General features: G+C 34.9%; 1 protein-coding gene across 1 annotated transcript in view; it reads right to left on the minus strand.

Moving 5' to 3' along the window:
* Positions 1-19,441, minus strand: part of tweek (transmembrane protein KIAA1109 homolog tweek) — a 1,221,702-nt gene that overhangs the window by 802,074 nt on the left and 400,187 nt on the right. The window contains 1 exon segment of the mRNA XM_090406645.1: positions 15,237-17,254. Coding sequence (XP_090262771.1) covers positions 15,237-17,254 — 2,018 coding nt within the window.

Consider the following 19,441-nt stretch of genomic DNA (forward strand, 5'->3'; position numbering starts at 1 on the left):
TTGTCTTTATTTGGTGATGCATTTCTTCATCACAAAACCCCACTATGTATTTGATTTGATCTTGTTAGATTCCACTTCACACCAGATGGCTTCAAATTCACTACCACATGAAAAACTGTTACTAGTATTCGGTGGTGTAGCTAGAGCTTTTGTCGCCCCTCTCAATACACACCAAAAATACTACAACAAGTCAAAACAACGTATAGGGAAATAAATTAAAACACTATGTTTATTTTTGAAGTAAAACTTTAATTTCAACATTCTAAAATGTTAATTTTCTTGCTTTTCTGTTAGCAAAACCGTCGATGACATTGGCGAAGTCTATTTCATAATAACGTAGGTAATTCTTAATCTATTTTTTATTTAGAAAAGCTCCTCTCACAACTAGCAACACTTACAGCAATTGTGAGGAAAATTCGCAGTAGTATTACAATATTTGGAAATGAGTTCTCGAGACTGTATTTTAGAATTAACTGCAAAATTCAAAAAGGTTCAAAGTGCCACCCAGGGCAGACCGTCCCCACCCTAGCTACACCTCTGCTAGTATTGAAATCATAGGTCTCAACTCTAACTGGATTCACGTTATCTGGTATCATTAGCATCATGCCCACTCCTCTCCTATCCTTCCTAAAAATATTGAACCCTTTACATTCAATACTAGTTAGTATGTCTGATTCTGATAGGCAGGTCTCACTAATGCCTACAATCTGAAGTCCCAACATATTAACCAAGGTAGCAAACTCTACCCGTTTGTTTCTGAAACTTTCAGCATTCATGCAGCAACATGATAAGCTACCTGCATATTCTTTTGTATACTTTTGTATGCAGAATGCGTGACACAGTAGGACAACTTGTAGATCTGTTTTCTTCTCTAGTGTCTTATATATGCAGACATCTTTGCACATCAGATGGGTCCAAATCAGACAAACATAAAGTTGAAATCATTCTCTCACTGTAATCATTTCCATGATGGCGCATGCCTGTCATTAGTTATATAACATTGTCGCTCTTACACACAGATTCTCACCATTTCTCTCATCATAATTTAGTTTCCCTGACTCTCTACGTTAGGTCTCATACCAGTTATTAGTTTTTCGAGACTCCTGATACTAAACACATTCAAGTGTAGGCCATTGTAGCCCTTCTTCTTAATTCATTTTTGTCATATCAATGTAATATACTTACAATTTTCACTTTCTCACTCTTCATTCTTGCTTCTTCCAACAACCCTTTCAAATATCCTCTCTCATACTGAACTTATCACTAGTAAAGTCATATCTACTACAATTACAATCTCATGTACTTTTCTGTTTTTCAATTGCATGTGCTATATTTTTAATTTTTGCTTTGGGAAACTTGAAGTTATAATCCTATACATATCACTGAATTACTGATGGATGTTTGGCTGACTGCATCAACATTAAATTTTGTAAGATGGGAAAAACTATTTCTGTCAGAATGGTCGATTTGCCACATGGACATCTATGTAGGAGAACATGGTTCCTGTAAGGCTATAGTGCAGATTTTATGAATCAGGAATATGATTCATATATGTTCTCTCTGACATCCTGTACAAAGAGTGAAAGAATGGCAGGGGAGCAGATGGTAAAATCTATTGCAGAATATGAAAAGACAGAGATATGGAAGAAGGTATCGAGTCCATTATTAAGAAGGGAGACATTGTAAATGTCAAGCATAAGCACAATATAGCTCCATCCATTCATGTTGGCACTACCCTACAAAGTATTGCATCCATAAAAGGCACCCATAAAAAAGCATGGGTCAAGGTAGTTGCAATATAAGATTATGAAGATCAATCTGACTTAACTCAGAACGTGATGGTAAATAAATGAATCATATTGAAAGAACAAATAATTGCCAATTAGGATAAGAATATGAATAATCACTAGGATAGCAGCTCCACCATGAATAGGATCATCTCCAGTTCTGTCCTCCTTATGAATAACAGTACCTTGATATCACCAATATTTTTGGCAGAATCCATGACAGTTCCACTGTAAGAATTCTTTTAGCTTTGCAGACTCCACGGCTTATCTTTGTCAGCTGATTTTGGGAGGTATGGACATTCAGTGGTCATCACTTCCTCAGGAAAAATGTTTAATACATCATATGATTGTCAAGATCGGTTGTTGATTTAGCTTACCTTCAATGGAAGAAGGTATCGAGTCCATTATTAAGAAGGGAGACATTGTAAATGTCAAGCATAAGCACAATATAGCTCCATCCATTCATGTTGGCACTATCACCATAATTTTCTTGCTCAAGTGTGTATGAGATCATTTCAGGAACTGTTTTAGAAGTGAGATGATCATAACCATAATAGGTCAGGCAACTAATGAGCTCCATACAGAGGCACTTGCGAACCAAAAGTTCAGGTATGCTGAAATTATCAGATGATGGAATAGAAATGTTTGCTTATCCTTTTATTTTTTTAAATAAAACAGAAATGGGTAGATAAACATGCTATACTCTTCACGGAACAGCATGGGTTTACTAAAGGAAGGTGATGTTTTAGCAATTTGCTCATATTTTATAACAATGTTACAACCGGGAATAAAGGGAATGGATACACTATGATAGTGTTGGATTGTTCTAAAGAAATTGATAGGATACCACACGAAAGGCTTTTGCATAAACTGGAGAATATGGGATTGGAATATAAACTCTTGACTTGGATCAGGAGATGGTTGACAGAGAGATATCAAAAAATTGGTATACAGTGGGTGTGAATCTGCCAGATTTAAGGTGACCAGCGGTGAACCTCAAGATTCAATCCGGGGATAATTATTGTTTAATCTATACATTAATGACATCAGGAAGAATTTAACATCAGATGTGCAACTGTTTGCCAATGATGCAAACATAGGCAGGACAATCAGGAATGCTAGTGATATTCAGCAATTACAAAATGATTTGAATAGACTGGAAATTTGGGCAAATGAAAATGGCTGTCAATTTAATGTTAGTAAGTGTAAAGTTATGCACTTTGGCATGATTAGAGTTCCAGAGACATATTATATTAGAGGGGGAGGGGATTATGCTACAAGAAACTGAAGATGCAAGGGATCTTGGTGTATTGGTGGACAGGAATTTAAAATTCAAAGGTCACATAGCAAAAGTTGCAAATACAACTCAGGGGATAACTGCGATGTTGAAGCGAACCTTGACATCTAAGGATAAGGAAGTCATTTTGCCTCTTTATAAGACTTTGATAAGACCATATATGGATTATTATGCGCAGATTTGATCACCCGGGTTCCAAAGAGATAAAGAAGCTGTGGAAAGGGTGCAAAGAAGAGCTACAAAGTTTATATCTGGATTATGGGATTTAGATTATCAAAACAGATCGCGAGTATGTGGATTACAGACTCTGGTTAACAGGAGAAAGAGGTGGTGATATGACAGAGGTCTATAAACTTTTGAATGGGTGTTATAGCATATCAACTGATGAAATTTTTCGTTATATGGAAGGTCGGGAGAGAACACGGGGCATCCATGGAAGTTAAATTTATTTGCAGTCAAGAAAGAGGTAAAAGTTAGGTTTTTCTCCCGGAGAGCAGTGAATGAGTGGAATAATTTGTCCTTAAGGGAAGGTATGATAGCTGGTTTGGGTGATTTATAGCCTCCCTCGATGAGTCCTTGACTTCCTGGAGGCCTCAGATAATAATAATATCTCAGGAGTGGTGGTGAAGATTTTGGAAAAATTGGTTAGGGCTTGCATTCAGAAATGTGTTGACAGTGAATCTCTACTTTTTTTATGAACAGCATGGGTTTACTAAGGAACGTAATGTTTTAGCAATTTGTTTACATTCTATAATAATGTTACCATTTAACTAGATAAGAGGAATGGATATATCATGATACGTTTGGATTTTGCTAAGGCTTTTGACAGAATACAGCGTTTGAATTATAAAATATTAGTGTGGATAAGAGGATAGCTGACTGACAAATATCAAAAAGTGGTATATGGGGGATGTGAGTATGCAAAATTTAAGGTAACCAGTGATGCACCACAGATCTCCGAGACAGCTGTAGGAACAAGATTGACTATATAATGATTAAAAAAAGATTCTGGAATAACATCTTACAAGTCAAAACATACCCGAGGGCTGATATTGGATCAGACCACAACCCTGTGGTCATTAAAGCAGCAATAAAACCTATAAATATAGAAAAATATGATCTTGGCTTCCTTAAAAATCAAGAAATACAAGATAAATTTTTAAAGGTACTGACACAATCCACTGCTGTTAATGTTCCTGATCCTACCAAGTATCCTTACCCTAAAGATGAGATTGATGATTGATGGCAGAAATTTAAGGAGGGCATAAAAAAGGCAGTAAAACAAACAATTCCCAAATTTGAGAAGACGATGAGTAAAACCCTGGATGAATGACAAGATACTGAAAATGATGGAGGAAAGAAAGAAACACAAAAATTGTCCTGAATACAAGAACTTAAACAAGGAGATTAGGAAAGAATGTAGGATTACAAAAGCACTATGGCTCAAGAACAAATGCAAGGAAATTGAACTTTTGGACAAAAAGCACAAAACCAGAGAATGTCATGAAAAAGTTAGGGAGCTAACTAGCAAATCTTGGAAAGGGTAGGCTCCCATTGCATTGAAGATACCAGTGGAAACATCCTAATGGAGAAAGACAAAATAAGGGATAGATGGGTAGAGAATTCAAAGGAACTCTACAATCATGATAGAATAGATAAGCCAATGCAAGAAGATTTGGAACTACTATTCTTACCTAGGAAGTAACAAATGCCATTAGGAAATTGAAACTAGGAAAAGCTCCAGGAATGGATGGAATTATGGCAGAATATCTAAAGGCTTTAAATGCTATCTTTAAAGGATACCTTGCCAAAAGATTTTAAGCACTTGACATTCCTACCAATATCTAAAAAATCGAAGACAATCAAATGTGTAGAGTACAGAACAATCAGTCTGATCAGTCAGATAGCAAAAGTTATGTTAAATATCATCCTAGAAAGAAATAAACATAAAATTAAACTGGAAATTAATGAAACACAATCTGATTTTCAGGAAAATGAAGGAATTAGAGAAGGACTCTTCAACATCAGAACTATTATAGAAAGATATCTGGAGAAGCAGAAAGAAGTCTACTTATTATTATTATTATTATTGTTCTGGGCAACTCCAAGGAGTCGACAGACTCATCGAGGGAGGCCCTAACATCATGTCAAGAACAACTATTCGACATTCACACAGTATCTATCATACCTTGCCTTGAACTCATTCACGGTTGTAGCACCCACAACAGACTCTGGAAGCTTATTCCACTCCTTCACTACTCTCCAAGTAAAAAACCTAGCTCTAACACCCTTCTCAACCACGCTCTTGCCCAACTTCTGGGTTTTACAGCTAAACAGGTTGACTGAGGCCTCTTTTTACCTCCTACTATCCTACTCTACCTTTCTTAACTTCCCCTGTTACTACCTGCTGACCCTCAGCAATCTTTATGAGACCTCAAAAAGGGTTGAAACCGGTATGGGTAGTGACCTCTTCTCATAATGTAAAACAGTAATAATACATCTCCTAGGAGCTGCGTTTTACATTATGAGAGAATATTAAGGACAGTAACGTATCCACCTTGCTCCGAGTTGCCCTGGTGTTGTACGACCCAAGTGATTACTCGCACTTGGGCTCGCCGATAGTTTTTTCGGCATGAAACTCTAGGATTTCGATCCGAGTTTCGTACCTGGCTGTAGAGTAATACGGGATTTATCATCTCCCTTAAACTTATTCTTAACTGTTTTAGATTTTCCAAAATCAAACAACGTGGGGAATATCGTCTCTACTCTTGTTCGGGGTAAAGTAGTGTATTCACTCATCACCAAAACAATATACTCTTCACTCCCTTGCTAAATTACATCCACTCTTTCATTCTCTCTTCTTTTATTGTGTATAAGAGAAGAAATTTCTTGTAATTTTTTTTTTTTCACCAATTTATATGCATCTATCATATTCCTTCTTTCCAACTGCTTGCCAGGTTCTTCAATATGCGTTTCCTTAATCTCTTGTTGTATTCAATGCTATTTAGTTCTAATTAGTTATCTGCCTCTATATGTTGTGTCAACGTATTGCTTCTGAAATCTGCAGTTTGATGTTCTCAATTTGAGCCAGTTGCATGTCATGCAGACTACAGGAAAAGTACAGGACGCAAATGGAAATCTGAAAATGTCATGAGGCTGTAGAATGTGTATGAAGCCTGGTAGAAAAGAAACATTACTATGGCATTGCTTCCTGGCTCCCCATTAATTTACGCACACCAGCAGAAACGTAATCTCCTGATTGGTAGAATTCAGATTTAGAAGATCGATGAAAATAGAGAACGTGGCTTGATAGTTGACAGAGTTTAGGGTAGATATTGCAAAAGTCGTAAAGACGGCTCAAAGAATAAATGTTACTTTAAGAAGGATACTGATGCGTGGAAATAACGCAGTTTAAATGTTCATCTATATAAGACGACCAAATCATTGTGCACAGGTCGCGTAGCATGAATTTCATGCTACACGACCTGTAGCATAAAATAAAGTAACAGTTATTCTTTCAGACGTCTTTACGACTTTTGCAATACCTACTCTAAACTCAGTGGCAACTATCAAGTCACGTTCTCTATTTTCATCGATCTTCTAAAGCTGAATTCCACCAATCCGGAGATTACGTTGCTGCTGGTGCTTAAATTAATGGGGGGCCAGGAAGCAATTCCATAGTAATGTTTCTTTTCTATCAGGCTTCATATAAATTCTGCAGCCTCATGACATTTTCAGATTTCCATTTGCGTCCACGTCAAATACAACTTACACTTTTACTTTCGTCTGCATGACATGCACACTGGCTCAAATTGAGAACATCAAACTGTATATTCCAGAAGCAATATGTTGACACAACATTCAAATGGAGAGGGGGAAGAACCCTCTCCTTCCAAACCTTCCCCAGACTGAGATTTATGTGCCACTCTTCTGGTCCATTATTTACCTTCCTAAATAATATCGTGAGATTTTTGGTAGAGGTGACACCTTAATATGTTTATCGACTAATAATGTAACCTTACAGTTGATTTTGGGTGATGAAATCTGTTACCAATATCACAAACGGATAGAACTTCTTCGGACCGACTTCGAAAAAGTTATCATAAAATGGAATTTTATGATAACTTTTTCGAAGTCGGTTACTTCTCTATATACCACTGAAGGCGTCTATAGATGTACAGTCGATTCCAAGGATATACTTTTCTTATAGCCATATAGACTACGGATGACAGGAATATACATATTAACACATGTTAAATTCTCGAATAGGAAATACTAACAAAATTTATTTCAGGATATTACATTTACTTCGCTATTCAGTAGGATTTAAACAATTCTCAGAATTCATTATTATTAGACATCTCCAGGGAGTCCAAGACTCATCGAGGGAGGGCTCCTGCTCTACAACTCAGTCCACCAACTGACCGCAACTACACCAACGCCATCTACCACCGACCACCACCACTAGTATTTCCAAAGACAATCACAAACATTCATGCCCATGGCAGGATTCGAATCCGCAGCCTTTTGGCTGGAGAGCAGATACGCTAATCACTCGGCCAGCCTTGCCAGTGCCACATTATATGGAGTTGTTTACTTTTGGGAAAAATGAAATCTTATATATATATTGTGGTTCATTTATTCATCATATTTTAACCTAGAACTGATTAATTTCCTCATGTAGAGATTAATTTATGAAGCTAAGTTAGGGTATTAGCAAAAGTATACTTCCTATATTATACTTATACAGGGTGTTCGGGATAAATTTGACATATTTATAATTAATTATATTTTTCCGTAAGTTACATGTATTAACCCACACTTCTCTTCATTTAAAAGTTTGGACCCTTCTTCATTCATATACAAGATGTCAGAAAGGATGGATAGCTGGAACCCACCTGAATCATGGAAGAGAATAACTTGTATCATGATGATTTGTGCCCGCCATCAAAATAAGGATATTACGACTGCTGCCCAATGCTCCCTGAATACAGTAAAAACAATCAGGCATGAACTAGAGACTTGCAATGGTGACTACGAGGATGTAGCAAGAAGAAAGATCCCTAGCAGACGATCTGATTGCGTTCGTACAGCAGAATTCCTCGCAAATCTGCAGGAACAGGTGTTGAAGAACCCTGGCATTGGAATTCGGGCTTTGTTCGTGGAGTTGCTAACTGTAGTCAAGCCCTGGATAACAAGGGTAGCCAATGGTAGGCCGTATGTATGGCAGCAGGATTCGGCCCCTTGCCACACCTCTGGGAAAAGTCAAAAATGGTTGTCTGAAAATTTCTACGACTTCACCAGTCCAAATGTTTGGCCTCCAAACTCCCCAGACCTTAACCCCATGGATTATTTTGTATGGGGCGCAGTTGAAAAAGACACCAATCGCACTTCCAGTAATACAAAAGCCCAGTTAATGGATAAAATTAAAACAGTTTTTGCGGCCCTTCCCAGGGAGACTGTAGCATCAGCTTGTTCGAGGTTCCGAAGCAGAATTGAAGCTGTGATCGATGCTAATGGTGGTTATTTTGAGTAAATCTTGTTGATAGTATTGTAATTAACTCTGCCTGTAATGTTTTTTTGTCAATTCATTAAATTTAATAGATACAAAGAAGATTTTCTTTTTCCTTACGAAACTGTCAAATTTATCCCGAACACCCTGTATTTGGGTCAATTAATTACAGAGAATGGAAAGTGTGATAAGGAAATATTAAGAAGGATAAAAATTGCTAGATCAACCTTCATTAGCATGAAAAACATTCTGAACTCAAGGAAAATTCACACCAAAACAAGAATTAGGCTGTCCAAATGCTATGTATGGTCAACACTGCTGTATGGAGCAGAAACCTGAACAACATCAAAATATTGTGAAAATAAGCTAAAAGCCTTTGAGATGTGGATCCTCAGAAGAATTCTTAAAGTCCCATGGAATGCCAAAAAAAACTAATTTAGAAATATTACAGATGATTTTCCTTTCTTTTAGGCTTACACAGTGATCAGAATATTATGGAAAATTATGGAGACAACTACTGTGTTTGAGTAAAACTTTAGTTTAATATAAACCAAAATCAACACTGACATTTCGATCTTTATATCAAGATCATCTTCTGGAGCATATACACTATATACAGAGAAACAAGCTGCACTACAATCTACATGGTTTGCTAAAGTTACTGACCAACCGTTACAACAATTATTGGTCTGACCTTCAAAATAGGTGATAAGACAGGTGACATGCTGTCTTATCCTTCCCAATGATACAATAGGTAAGGTAATCAGGAATGTGGCTTGATATGCCACATTCCTGATTACCTTAGCCTATTCAAATCATACTTGCAGAATGATTTGAATAGGCAGGAATTGTAAGCATGGGAAAATAGATTTCAGTTCAATATCAGTAAATGTAAAGTCATGCATGATTAGATATCCAATGTCATATTATACTGGTGGGATTATGTAGAAGGAACTGATGAGGCTAAAGATCTTGGAGTGTTAAAAGATAGGAATTTGAAGTTTAGTCAACAAGTTGCAAAGATTGCAAAAGTGAAACAAACTACATGTAAAGATAAGGATGTCATTTTGCCTCTTTACAAGGCCTTGTTAAGATGTCACTTGAACTACTGTGCACAAGTCTGGTCTCCTGGTTTCTGTTGTGATTCTGATACAGTAAAGAGAGAGTGCAAATAAGAGTGTTAAAAATGAAATCAGGATTATGGAATACTAATTATGACGATAGATTGAGAATTTGTAGACTGCAGACACTAGCAAATAGGAGAAAGAGGAGTGATATGATTGAGACTTGCAGACTTCTGAAATATTCATACCTTTTGACTAAGATGAGGGTGACCCGCTAAGATGGGGGTGAGGTTATGATTTCTCTCATAGTGTGGTGCGTGATTGGAATGGATCGCCATTAAATGTTGTGTATGCAAGCAGTGTGAATGAATTCAATAATAATTATGATAGCTAGTGCGTGTAGTATGCAGCATCCCTTGATGAGTCCCTGACACCCTGAGGTCTCTCTTAATAACAATAATAATGATAATATGAGCAAACGTTTTTCCAACTGTTTAGAGAGAGCAAAATTTCTTCCTCAGATGGTTAACAACATTTTCATCTTCATTCTCAAAAATCAATTTAAGCATTACATGAAGTTGCCTTAACAAGGCCTTGTAGTTTGTTTCACAAAATAATTTCCTGACCAGCAAACTTGCTCACAGTCAATAAATTGTCATCTGCTTATTCATCTGATTCCAGCAACTATGCAATCCCACATTTCTCTAACCTCATATTCCACTTCTATTTTAGTAGTTTCTACTAAAGTTGTCTTTCAATATCACTTTTCGCATGATGTGATTCCTTCTTCCAATGTTTTTTTTTTTTTTTTAAACATTCTGAAATGATAGTACCATGTGCTTCTTTAACATCTATTTTTTCACTCTTCTCCTTGGAAACTAATTTTAGCAATTTTTTTTGATAAGCTGATACCTGTAATGCATTCTGAATGCAAGTATGATTCTTAATGTGGATGAAGTGTTGTATGATTTGGTGGTAAAAATTCGACTTTAATATGTCTAATCACATATCAAATTATGCGATAACATTTAGTAATAAAAAGAAGGATTTTCTTTTTCTTTTGCCTTTCCATTTAGGAATCCAAGCTGTTTAACCTTTTGTTAAATACTGGTTTTGTCATCAAAATATTTTGATTTCTTCACTCGTCTGCACAAGTCTCCCTTAGCCGTGAGTGTCAATATCATCAGTTATGTGCCCAATGCCAGTTGGTGTCTAATACAGTTTTTGCCATTCTCTGCCATTCGGCTTTGCTTGTAGGTGACTGATATCCTAAAAATTCTTTCTACACCACTCCACATCATCTATCCATTCTCATTTTGGCTGTCCTCTTCTGTTTATACCTTCCTAAACCAAACATCAAAATTCTGATTTTTCTGCTGTCATCCAACCTGTAGGCATGTCCAAAAAGCTTACGTCTTCTTTGAATTATTTTCTATATTAGATTCTCTTTGCAGTATACTTTTCTGTACAGTTCTTCACTTGTTACCTTTTGCATCCAAATATTCAGCTCAGAAAGTGTTTAACCACTATTTCTGTCTCACAGCCATAGAGAGCACTTAGGAATATGCGTGCTTTCAACAGTCTGAGCTTTATGGCAAGGCTGACTAATTTACTTTTCAATCTCTTGTACATTGCCTGTAGGTTTACTTTCACTTTTGTTATCCAAGATATTACTATTTTTCTAGAGCCTAAATCATGTGCCATGTTTCTCCTAAAGTATGTGACCTAACCTCTTCCAGCTCATGTCCATGGACTTAATTTGCTTTTTCATCCTCTTGTCCTCAATCACTGCTTTAATTGTTTTCAATGTTCATTACCACCAGTCTCTTTCCTTCTTCACTTAACTTTAGCACTATTCTTTATTGTTCTTCATCTTCTTCAATAATGACGATGTGATTATGTCATCTTCAAATTATAACACTGATTTTTTTGTGCCATAAAATGAAATTCCCCTCATACTCTCCTTTACGATATTCATTGTTCTTTCTAAAAGCATGATAAAGATGATCAGGGTTATTGGGTTTCTTGCCTCATACCTCTTGATGTCTGGGACCATCTTCCTGTTTCTCCACAATTTCTCACAGTAGCAATGAGTATACAATATATGCTGTACTAACAACACATCTGATTGGCAATAAAAATTTCATTAAAACTGTATTCCATGATTATCCGTTAAATTTCACCAGTATGCCATTTATTAACTCCATTTGTGCTATCATTCTCTTCTCACCGAATGGCCTGTAAGCTATTCCACATCAATCTTGAAATCTGCTGAAGCATCCAACACTTGCTTAAAAATGTCCTAAAAGTTTCCCAAAATCAAATGCTTTTTCACATATTACAGGATCACTAACTAGGATATTTCTTGAGTGCATAGATTGTAACCACAAAAATATAATTTTATCAAAAATTATATTTTTGTGGTTACAATCTATGCACTCAAGAAATATCCTAGTTAGTGATCCTGTAATATGTGAAAAAGCATTTGATTTTGGGAAACTTTTAGGACATTTTTAAGCAAGTGTTGGATGCTTCAGCAGATTTCAAGATTGATGTGGAATAGCTTACAGGCCATTCGGTGAGAAGAGATAATTTTGCATGATAACTTTGATGTTATCATGCAAAGAAATTGATGTTAAGGCTCTCTTTAATACACTCACACTGAGCAATGTCCATAAGTGCAGACACCACCTGCAAGAACTAGCTTTACTATATGTATGCCACTTTTGTGTCTGGTGGGCTTTTTCACAAAGTTTAGATTGCATGTTAGTTACTACCTTATCTGTAGAATTTTATAGGTAAAATTAGCATTTCTGTACTGTCTTAATGATACTGAAAATCTCGTATACAATTCAAACTGATCTCAAGTTTTATACATGTGTGTGTTTAAACACACATCGTGTATTTTTCATTTAAAAAACTTACTTTATATAAATCATTTGCTTTCTGCACCTAACAACTGCATGAAAATTCGAAAGAGGATATATTCAGTTAGATACTAAGTTTGGTGCTACAATAAATCTATTTTGCTTGCATGCATGCATGCAGTATAGTGTATTTGGGAGGGGATTTGTTTCTCATTATTGTTGCTAAATATAGTACATAGATTATAAATGTCTTTGTACTGTATTTAGTAATACAATAAAACTACTAGTTTTTCTTGCTTCTGCAATATAGTGTCTGTTGAAGATGAAATGTTTATCATGCTATAGGAACATTTATTTCTAGTCTTCAGAAAGAACAGACATAATATGAAAAAATTCATCTATTCTTGAATAAAAATTAATGAATGTTTGAATGAATGAATGAATGTTATTTATTTGTTCATTTCTTACCTTTGTAGAGTGTAAGAGTATGTAGCTTGTTTTCATATACACATGTATTTTTCTGATGATGACCTCAATATAGGGGTCGAAATGTCAATTGTTCTTTTATTAATAATAAGTAAAATAATAATTTCAACACGTGTGTTTTGTGTCCCTAAATTCGTAAATATGAATGCTGATCACCGTGTAACCTTAAAAGAAAGAGAATACTTCAAATAGATATACTTTCCTATAATTCATGTATTATTATTTATTTGTTCATTTCATAATTGATTACTGTGCTGAAATTTGGATGATATCTAAACATTATTCAGAAATTGCAGCAAGCCTGAAAGTAGCCGAATTTAGCCAAAGAAGGTATCCTGTACCTATGTACAGCAAAGATAAATGGAATCAATAATTTTATTTTTGTATAGGTATGGAATGAATTTCATTTTTTATCAGTGTTACACTAAAATTTTAATTTCCCTATAAAGAGATCTGTTTGATTCATTTTATCAAGTAAATCATTTGAAAAAATTAAGTTTTTTCTAATGCATGAAAGCTATTCATTATTTTAGTCTAAAAATTATTGTGGAGTTTGTAATGCTGAGATGTGACCTATCTCTGCCCACAGGTTATGCAATTTGTGCTAAAGTCTGTCATCTGCTAATATTTCATTAAAGTAACCAAACTGAGCAGATGTTATTAATATACTAGAGAATCTTACACAAGAATTATAAAGAAAAATGACTAGTTAATTAAATAAATTAAAGAATGGTCTTTATGACTATTTCATGCTTTCAAATCATTCTAACTCAAAATTTATCACCATTTTGGAATGGATTTATGTTCTCTGGCCTGTTGATGCAATTCACATAAACAGACCATATGTGAGTTACGGTAATTGCAATCAAAACTTAAAGGAAAAAAGATGCTTAGAAAAACTGACTAAAAAATATTGCAATATGCTAAAACACACCAGAGACCATAAATTCATTCAAAGTTGGTGTTTGATTAATTTTAAGTTAGAATAATTCTAAGAGAAAAAAGTTATCAAGACGACTCTTTAATCTGTTTAATTAACCTGTTATTTTTCTTTATAATTCCTTGTGTCCGATTCTCTGATATGTTACTAAAATATCTGCTCAATTTGAGGCCCTCAAGATTAATCTTAAAGATCCTGTGCCCCGCCCCCCTTACTTAAGACCACATAGTATATCCAGAATATATCAATTTATATCGACTAGTTTCACAGGCATGCTTCCTCAGGATACAAATAACAAATAAACTGTTTTATAAGAACAGTCCAATGGTTGGTTATTAAACCTTGATTCTTGCTGCACTTTGCAGGCGAATGGATCATTTTCAAGACATTTCTGTTTTTCCATGATTATGAGGATGACTAAATCAGATATATATGTGTTCTCTTTTTTGTGTATACATATATAATATGTTCCCCATGGAGATTTCTCCTGACTAACCCATCTGGCTTACATAACCAATTCCAAAACTACAGACATTTCAAAAAAAATTTCATGTAAACTCATGACTTCTTTAATGGCAGATGAGATAGCTTTGTCAATCAGAAAATGATGTATGCTTTGTTTAGAGAAATACTTAAAGATTTGGGCTTGAAACAGCATAATATAAAAGTTGCCTTTACTTCTCTAAACAAAATATCTGTCATTCTGCAATTCCTGCAACCAGTCATCATTAGACGATCAAGACAACCAGCAAAGGTTTAATAGACCACATCATAAATAAGGTACATAAGATATATTTTAATCAATATTCTCATTACTCAAGACAAGATGTACTGAAAATTTCAGAAAACTATCAATATTAAAAAGTATCAGTGATTATCCACAAGAATGTTGATTTCACTATGAACAATATCTGATGGTTTTTTAATTTCACACAACTAAAGTAAATATTGAACAGCAAGTTAAGCAAAGTAAATATTTCTAACTTCTGATGATGCCAGAAATAATATTACAGATTCACTGCATTAATGGGTTATTTAATAAATAGCATTTGTGTCATCCCTCATAAAACAGTCTACTTGTTAATGCAAAGTAAGCAGAAAATATATGAAAATAGGTGCTTTTGCCATTCATTCCAACTTGCATACACTATTTGTGTACTGTACATAACCCTATAATCTCTTTCATGTGCGGAAATACTATAAAAATACATGGGGAAATGAGATCCACCCACCGAATCTCAATTTCATGAAAATATAAATGAAAAAATAATAATAATAATTACCTCTCTTTAATTGTTTTTGTTTCTGGCATTGTGTCATATAAGTCCAACAAGTAATACATTGTCTTCCAGCAGCGAGAGCGCATGTTTTTTATGTCTTCCAGAATTGTTGGTTCAGATACAGGAGCAGAACAAGTGTCTGGAATGTCAATTGCAACTGATTCACTTAGAGTAAAACTCAAGGGGCTTGTAGGCCGCTCTTCTTTGCATGGCATCTCTTGCAGATTGGTATATCCTTTGGTACTAGCTCGTAAACGTTGCGATAAACTGTGAGGTCGGCGGATTCCTACTGTAAGACTAGCTACCCCTCCAGAAGAGGATTTTGTTGGTGTCGGAGTTGGAGTGACAAACTTAGACGGAACTGGTCTTGGAGATTGGGGATGATAACTTTCTGCTTGACTTTCTGATGGAGAAAATCCTTTTTTCTGATGAATTTTAATACTTCCTTTGAACGAACTGGGTCTGTTAGCTTTCAACTCCAGCTGAGTCTCTTTAATATTTTCATACATTGTAGAAAACTGATGTAAAAGTCTTAAAAGGGGCATGTTGACTTGCTGTGCAATAAAATTAATATTTATGCTAAAATTAACAACAGTCGTTGAACGTTTCAAACCACCAGGAGTAAACAATACTGCAGCATGAGCTGCTTGTGGATCACAGCTAAAACTTTCAATCTTTTCAAAGTCTTGTGTTTCCCTTAATTCCATCTCAATAGAAAATTTATCACATATAAATGTGGGTGTGTCCATACTGGTGTCAATAAAAAACTTGCCATGTGAATTTGTCTGCTTACGGTTGGCCTTTTTTTTATGCCTACTGTTATTTTGATATTCAGATTCTACAATGTCAATCTTCAGTAATTCAACAATTCCAGAAATAGACACTTTGGGACCAAAGGTAGCTGAGAATGAAGCCCCAGGAATTTGACTCGGTACTCCAAGACCTGTTAATAATGGTTGGAATATGATATGTGCATCAGCAAGCTGAATTCCAAGTGGAGCTGCTGCAATTCCAGCAGATAATGCATTTAATCTACGCAATTCTCCTTCATAGCTATTTTCTGTTGTTAAAGTATTCATTTTTGATTCCTGATAAGTGTAACTTAGTACTTTCTGATGTGAAGATGGAGCATTATGCATATAATCTTGCTGCCTAGCCATCCATTTATATAAATCTTCATCGCCACGATGAATATCAGACTCCAGAAAGCCTCTTTTTGGAGTTCCAAATACAGAGGAGGGTAAATTTGGCTCAATGCTTGAAAGGCTCCATGTAGTTGACTTTAAACTATGTCGGCTATCATTTCGTTTAAGTTGTGATGCAGCATTAAGACCACACTGGTGCAAAATGAATCCTCCAGTTTTGGCACTCATCCCTCCAGCATACCTTCCAGGAGAATCCAAAGGACCCCCAAGAAGAGGAAATGCAACACTGGCTCGTGATGTGCGAGGTGGATAGCTCGGAAGTTTCCGCTTTGCTTTGTTAGTAGCTGACCCACTACTAATGGCTTCTTCAGTCAAGTCTTGTTGGCTACTACTAGAATGGGACTCTGTTTCTGGGCTAGAAAATGCTTTAAGTAAAGAAGGATCTGTTGTCAAAACATTTTTAGGTATTGATCCAAGTGCAAGTGATCCACCTTCTGCCATAAGTAAGTTTGTAGTTTCATCTGTTATGTCACATTCATCTATTGACAACTTGTCACCTTCTTCAGGTACAGTATGCAATGCATCAGATATGGGAAGTGCAAATGAGACATTTAAGGGCCGAAGATTTTTTCGGAATCTCATATTCTGTTCCACCAAAAGGGGCATATAAAGAACATTTTTCCATTGTCGACTCAAAGCAACCAGCCCTCTATATAAGGTTTTTGTTGGAGGAATATATTCAGGAATAACATTTTCCTCAATATTATCTAAATTAAGTTGTTTAAGGTATCTCCTCAGCACCATCAACAACTGACAAGAAGGATCTTCCTGCAGAGTTTTTGCAAGAGGAGTAAGCTTGTGAGTCAAGTACTTACTCTGAAAGAAAGAGAAAAGTAATTACATTTCGATGTTGCAAAAGAAAAAAGTAAACATGGTCCAAATACATTTAAAAAAAAGGTCCTATTAATTGCTAAAATAATAAGCCTAAAGGCTTCATTCTGGAAATTAAGTTATTTTTATAAAGGATGTTATATATGAATCTGTATTCTTAGTCGTATTTAATATTTTCCTGAGAAATTACAAGAATACAACATTTGGCATAGAAGTTGCCTTTAGTTTGCACTATGTAAAGGATGCGAACTTAGTCCACAAGCCCATATACTCATGTTCATCCTTTATTAATGTGTTTAGGTTTTACTGGCCTGGCTTTTGTCCTCTTAAGGTTTTTGCCTGATATTTGATGATAACCAACAGTTCAAAACAGTTCACAATTTTCCAAGAGTTTATTCTCATAAACTCTTGGAAAAATTGTGAATCTGGTTAAGAATACAAATGGTCCTATGTAATCATCCAAAAGTTAAAAAAAAATTAAATAAAAAAAGTAATTATATAAAAAAATTAAATCATACCTGCACAACACTTAAAAAAAAGTTATGTTTCATTTATCAAATATTCAACTTTGCTATACTCGTTGTAACATAATAAAACAATTACCTATTAAGATTTATATGATACATCACACTTTAACTGATCAAATGTTTGTGGAAATCTGGATTCAATTTAATTCAGTTGATGGAAGTTTACCATACATATGAGCTTGATGGGCTCTCTGGATGCAAAAAAAATTGTTATTAAGTTGCTCACACAAAAATCAAAACTACACAAGTTTAGAAATCATTAATTTCTAACAGTAAGTACAGTGCACATAACATGACCCATAATAATAATAATATAATGATAAAATGGTTGCTTTGAATTTTAACTCGCCCTTTTTATAATACTGTAGTGCACGGCACCAGAAATCTACTTGCCACAAGTTATCATAGATAACTTGCCTGTGGCAAGTGAATTTTCAGCCTCATTTAAAATGTATTGCATCATTTTCTTTGCACAATTTACACTTTTTTTTTTTTCCCATTTTAAAACATCAACTCATTCTCAATCAAATTCTCTGACTGAGGAATTCTGACTCAAGGAATTCATTTCACTAATGAATGTAATAAAGAAGTTTTATTTTTAATAATGAGATAGTATTGTCTATAATTAATTTAATATGTTAATTCTTTCTTAGACTGTTTGCACCTGCTAAAAGTAAGTTTTCATGAAGATACTCTCATAGATATACTTCTCTGCTGCTTCTGAAATGTGAAATAATTCTAATCTATGACAAAAGGTAGACAAACAAATTATCTATCTCTTGCTCTTTTTCTACAGTAAAGCTTATCATGCTGCAGATTACTTTTGAAATAAATAGTCAAGTTTCTCAAACAACACCATTCTTACAAAAATCAAGAAATATCCTTAAAAAAACTTAATTTCAAAGACCGATTTTCATTTGTTTCACTGCCAACAGTAATTTCCCCTGCCCAACACCTTTAATCATTAAGTAGGTATGCGTTTGGAGTAGAAGCTAATTTTCACAATTCATAACATGAATTAGCTTAGTGTAATTATATATTTAAACATACTGGATGAAGAGGCTTTTTAATAGTGTTATTAAAAAAAAAAAAAAATTAACATGCAAAGACAAGATGGAGACCGGAACACACTGCTGATGTTACATTGTGAAAAGTTAGTTTGGCTGCATTGCTAGTATTGACTATTTTCTGTTGTTTTCATAAACTTTATTATATTGTTTGCTATTTATATGTTTTTTTTATTTTTCTTACTGAATTATTTTTATGGTAATTTATATAAATTCACCTTTCATTATGAAAGCATAAATAAATGAAAGCAAGGCAAACTACACTGTTTAGTTTTGTAAAGTGCAAACCTGAGGGCTAAGGTAAGGGACCAGAAAATATTAAAAACACTGGAGAAAAGAGGAGTTCTGCATGATCAACTAAAAGCAATCAAGACATGCTTTCAACAGAAATGACTCAAGGAATTCAAGTGGGTGTGCTACAAAGACGCATTCCGTAAAGTACAAAAATATATCCTGAGGCTGCGTTGCAGACAGAAATTATAGATTACCACAAGGTTTTCTGGATATTTTTAAAGTGGAGACATTGGGGTGTAATGTAGACCACCTCCTCGTGGTGCACCCTGGGTAACACTAAACAG

Source organism: Typopeltis vanoorti, chromosome 16, assembly GCF_054136105.1.
Source record: "Typopeltis vanoorti isolate ZY-2024b chromosome 16, IOZ_Tvanoo_1.0, whole genome shotgun sequence".
NCBI lineage: Eukaryota > Metazoa > Arthropoda > Arachnida > Uropygi > Thelyphonidae > Typopeltis > Typopeltis vanoorti.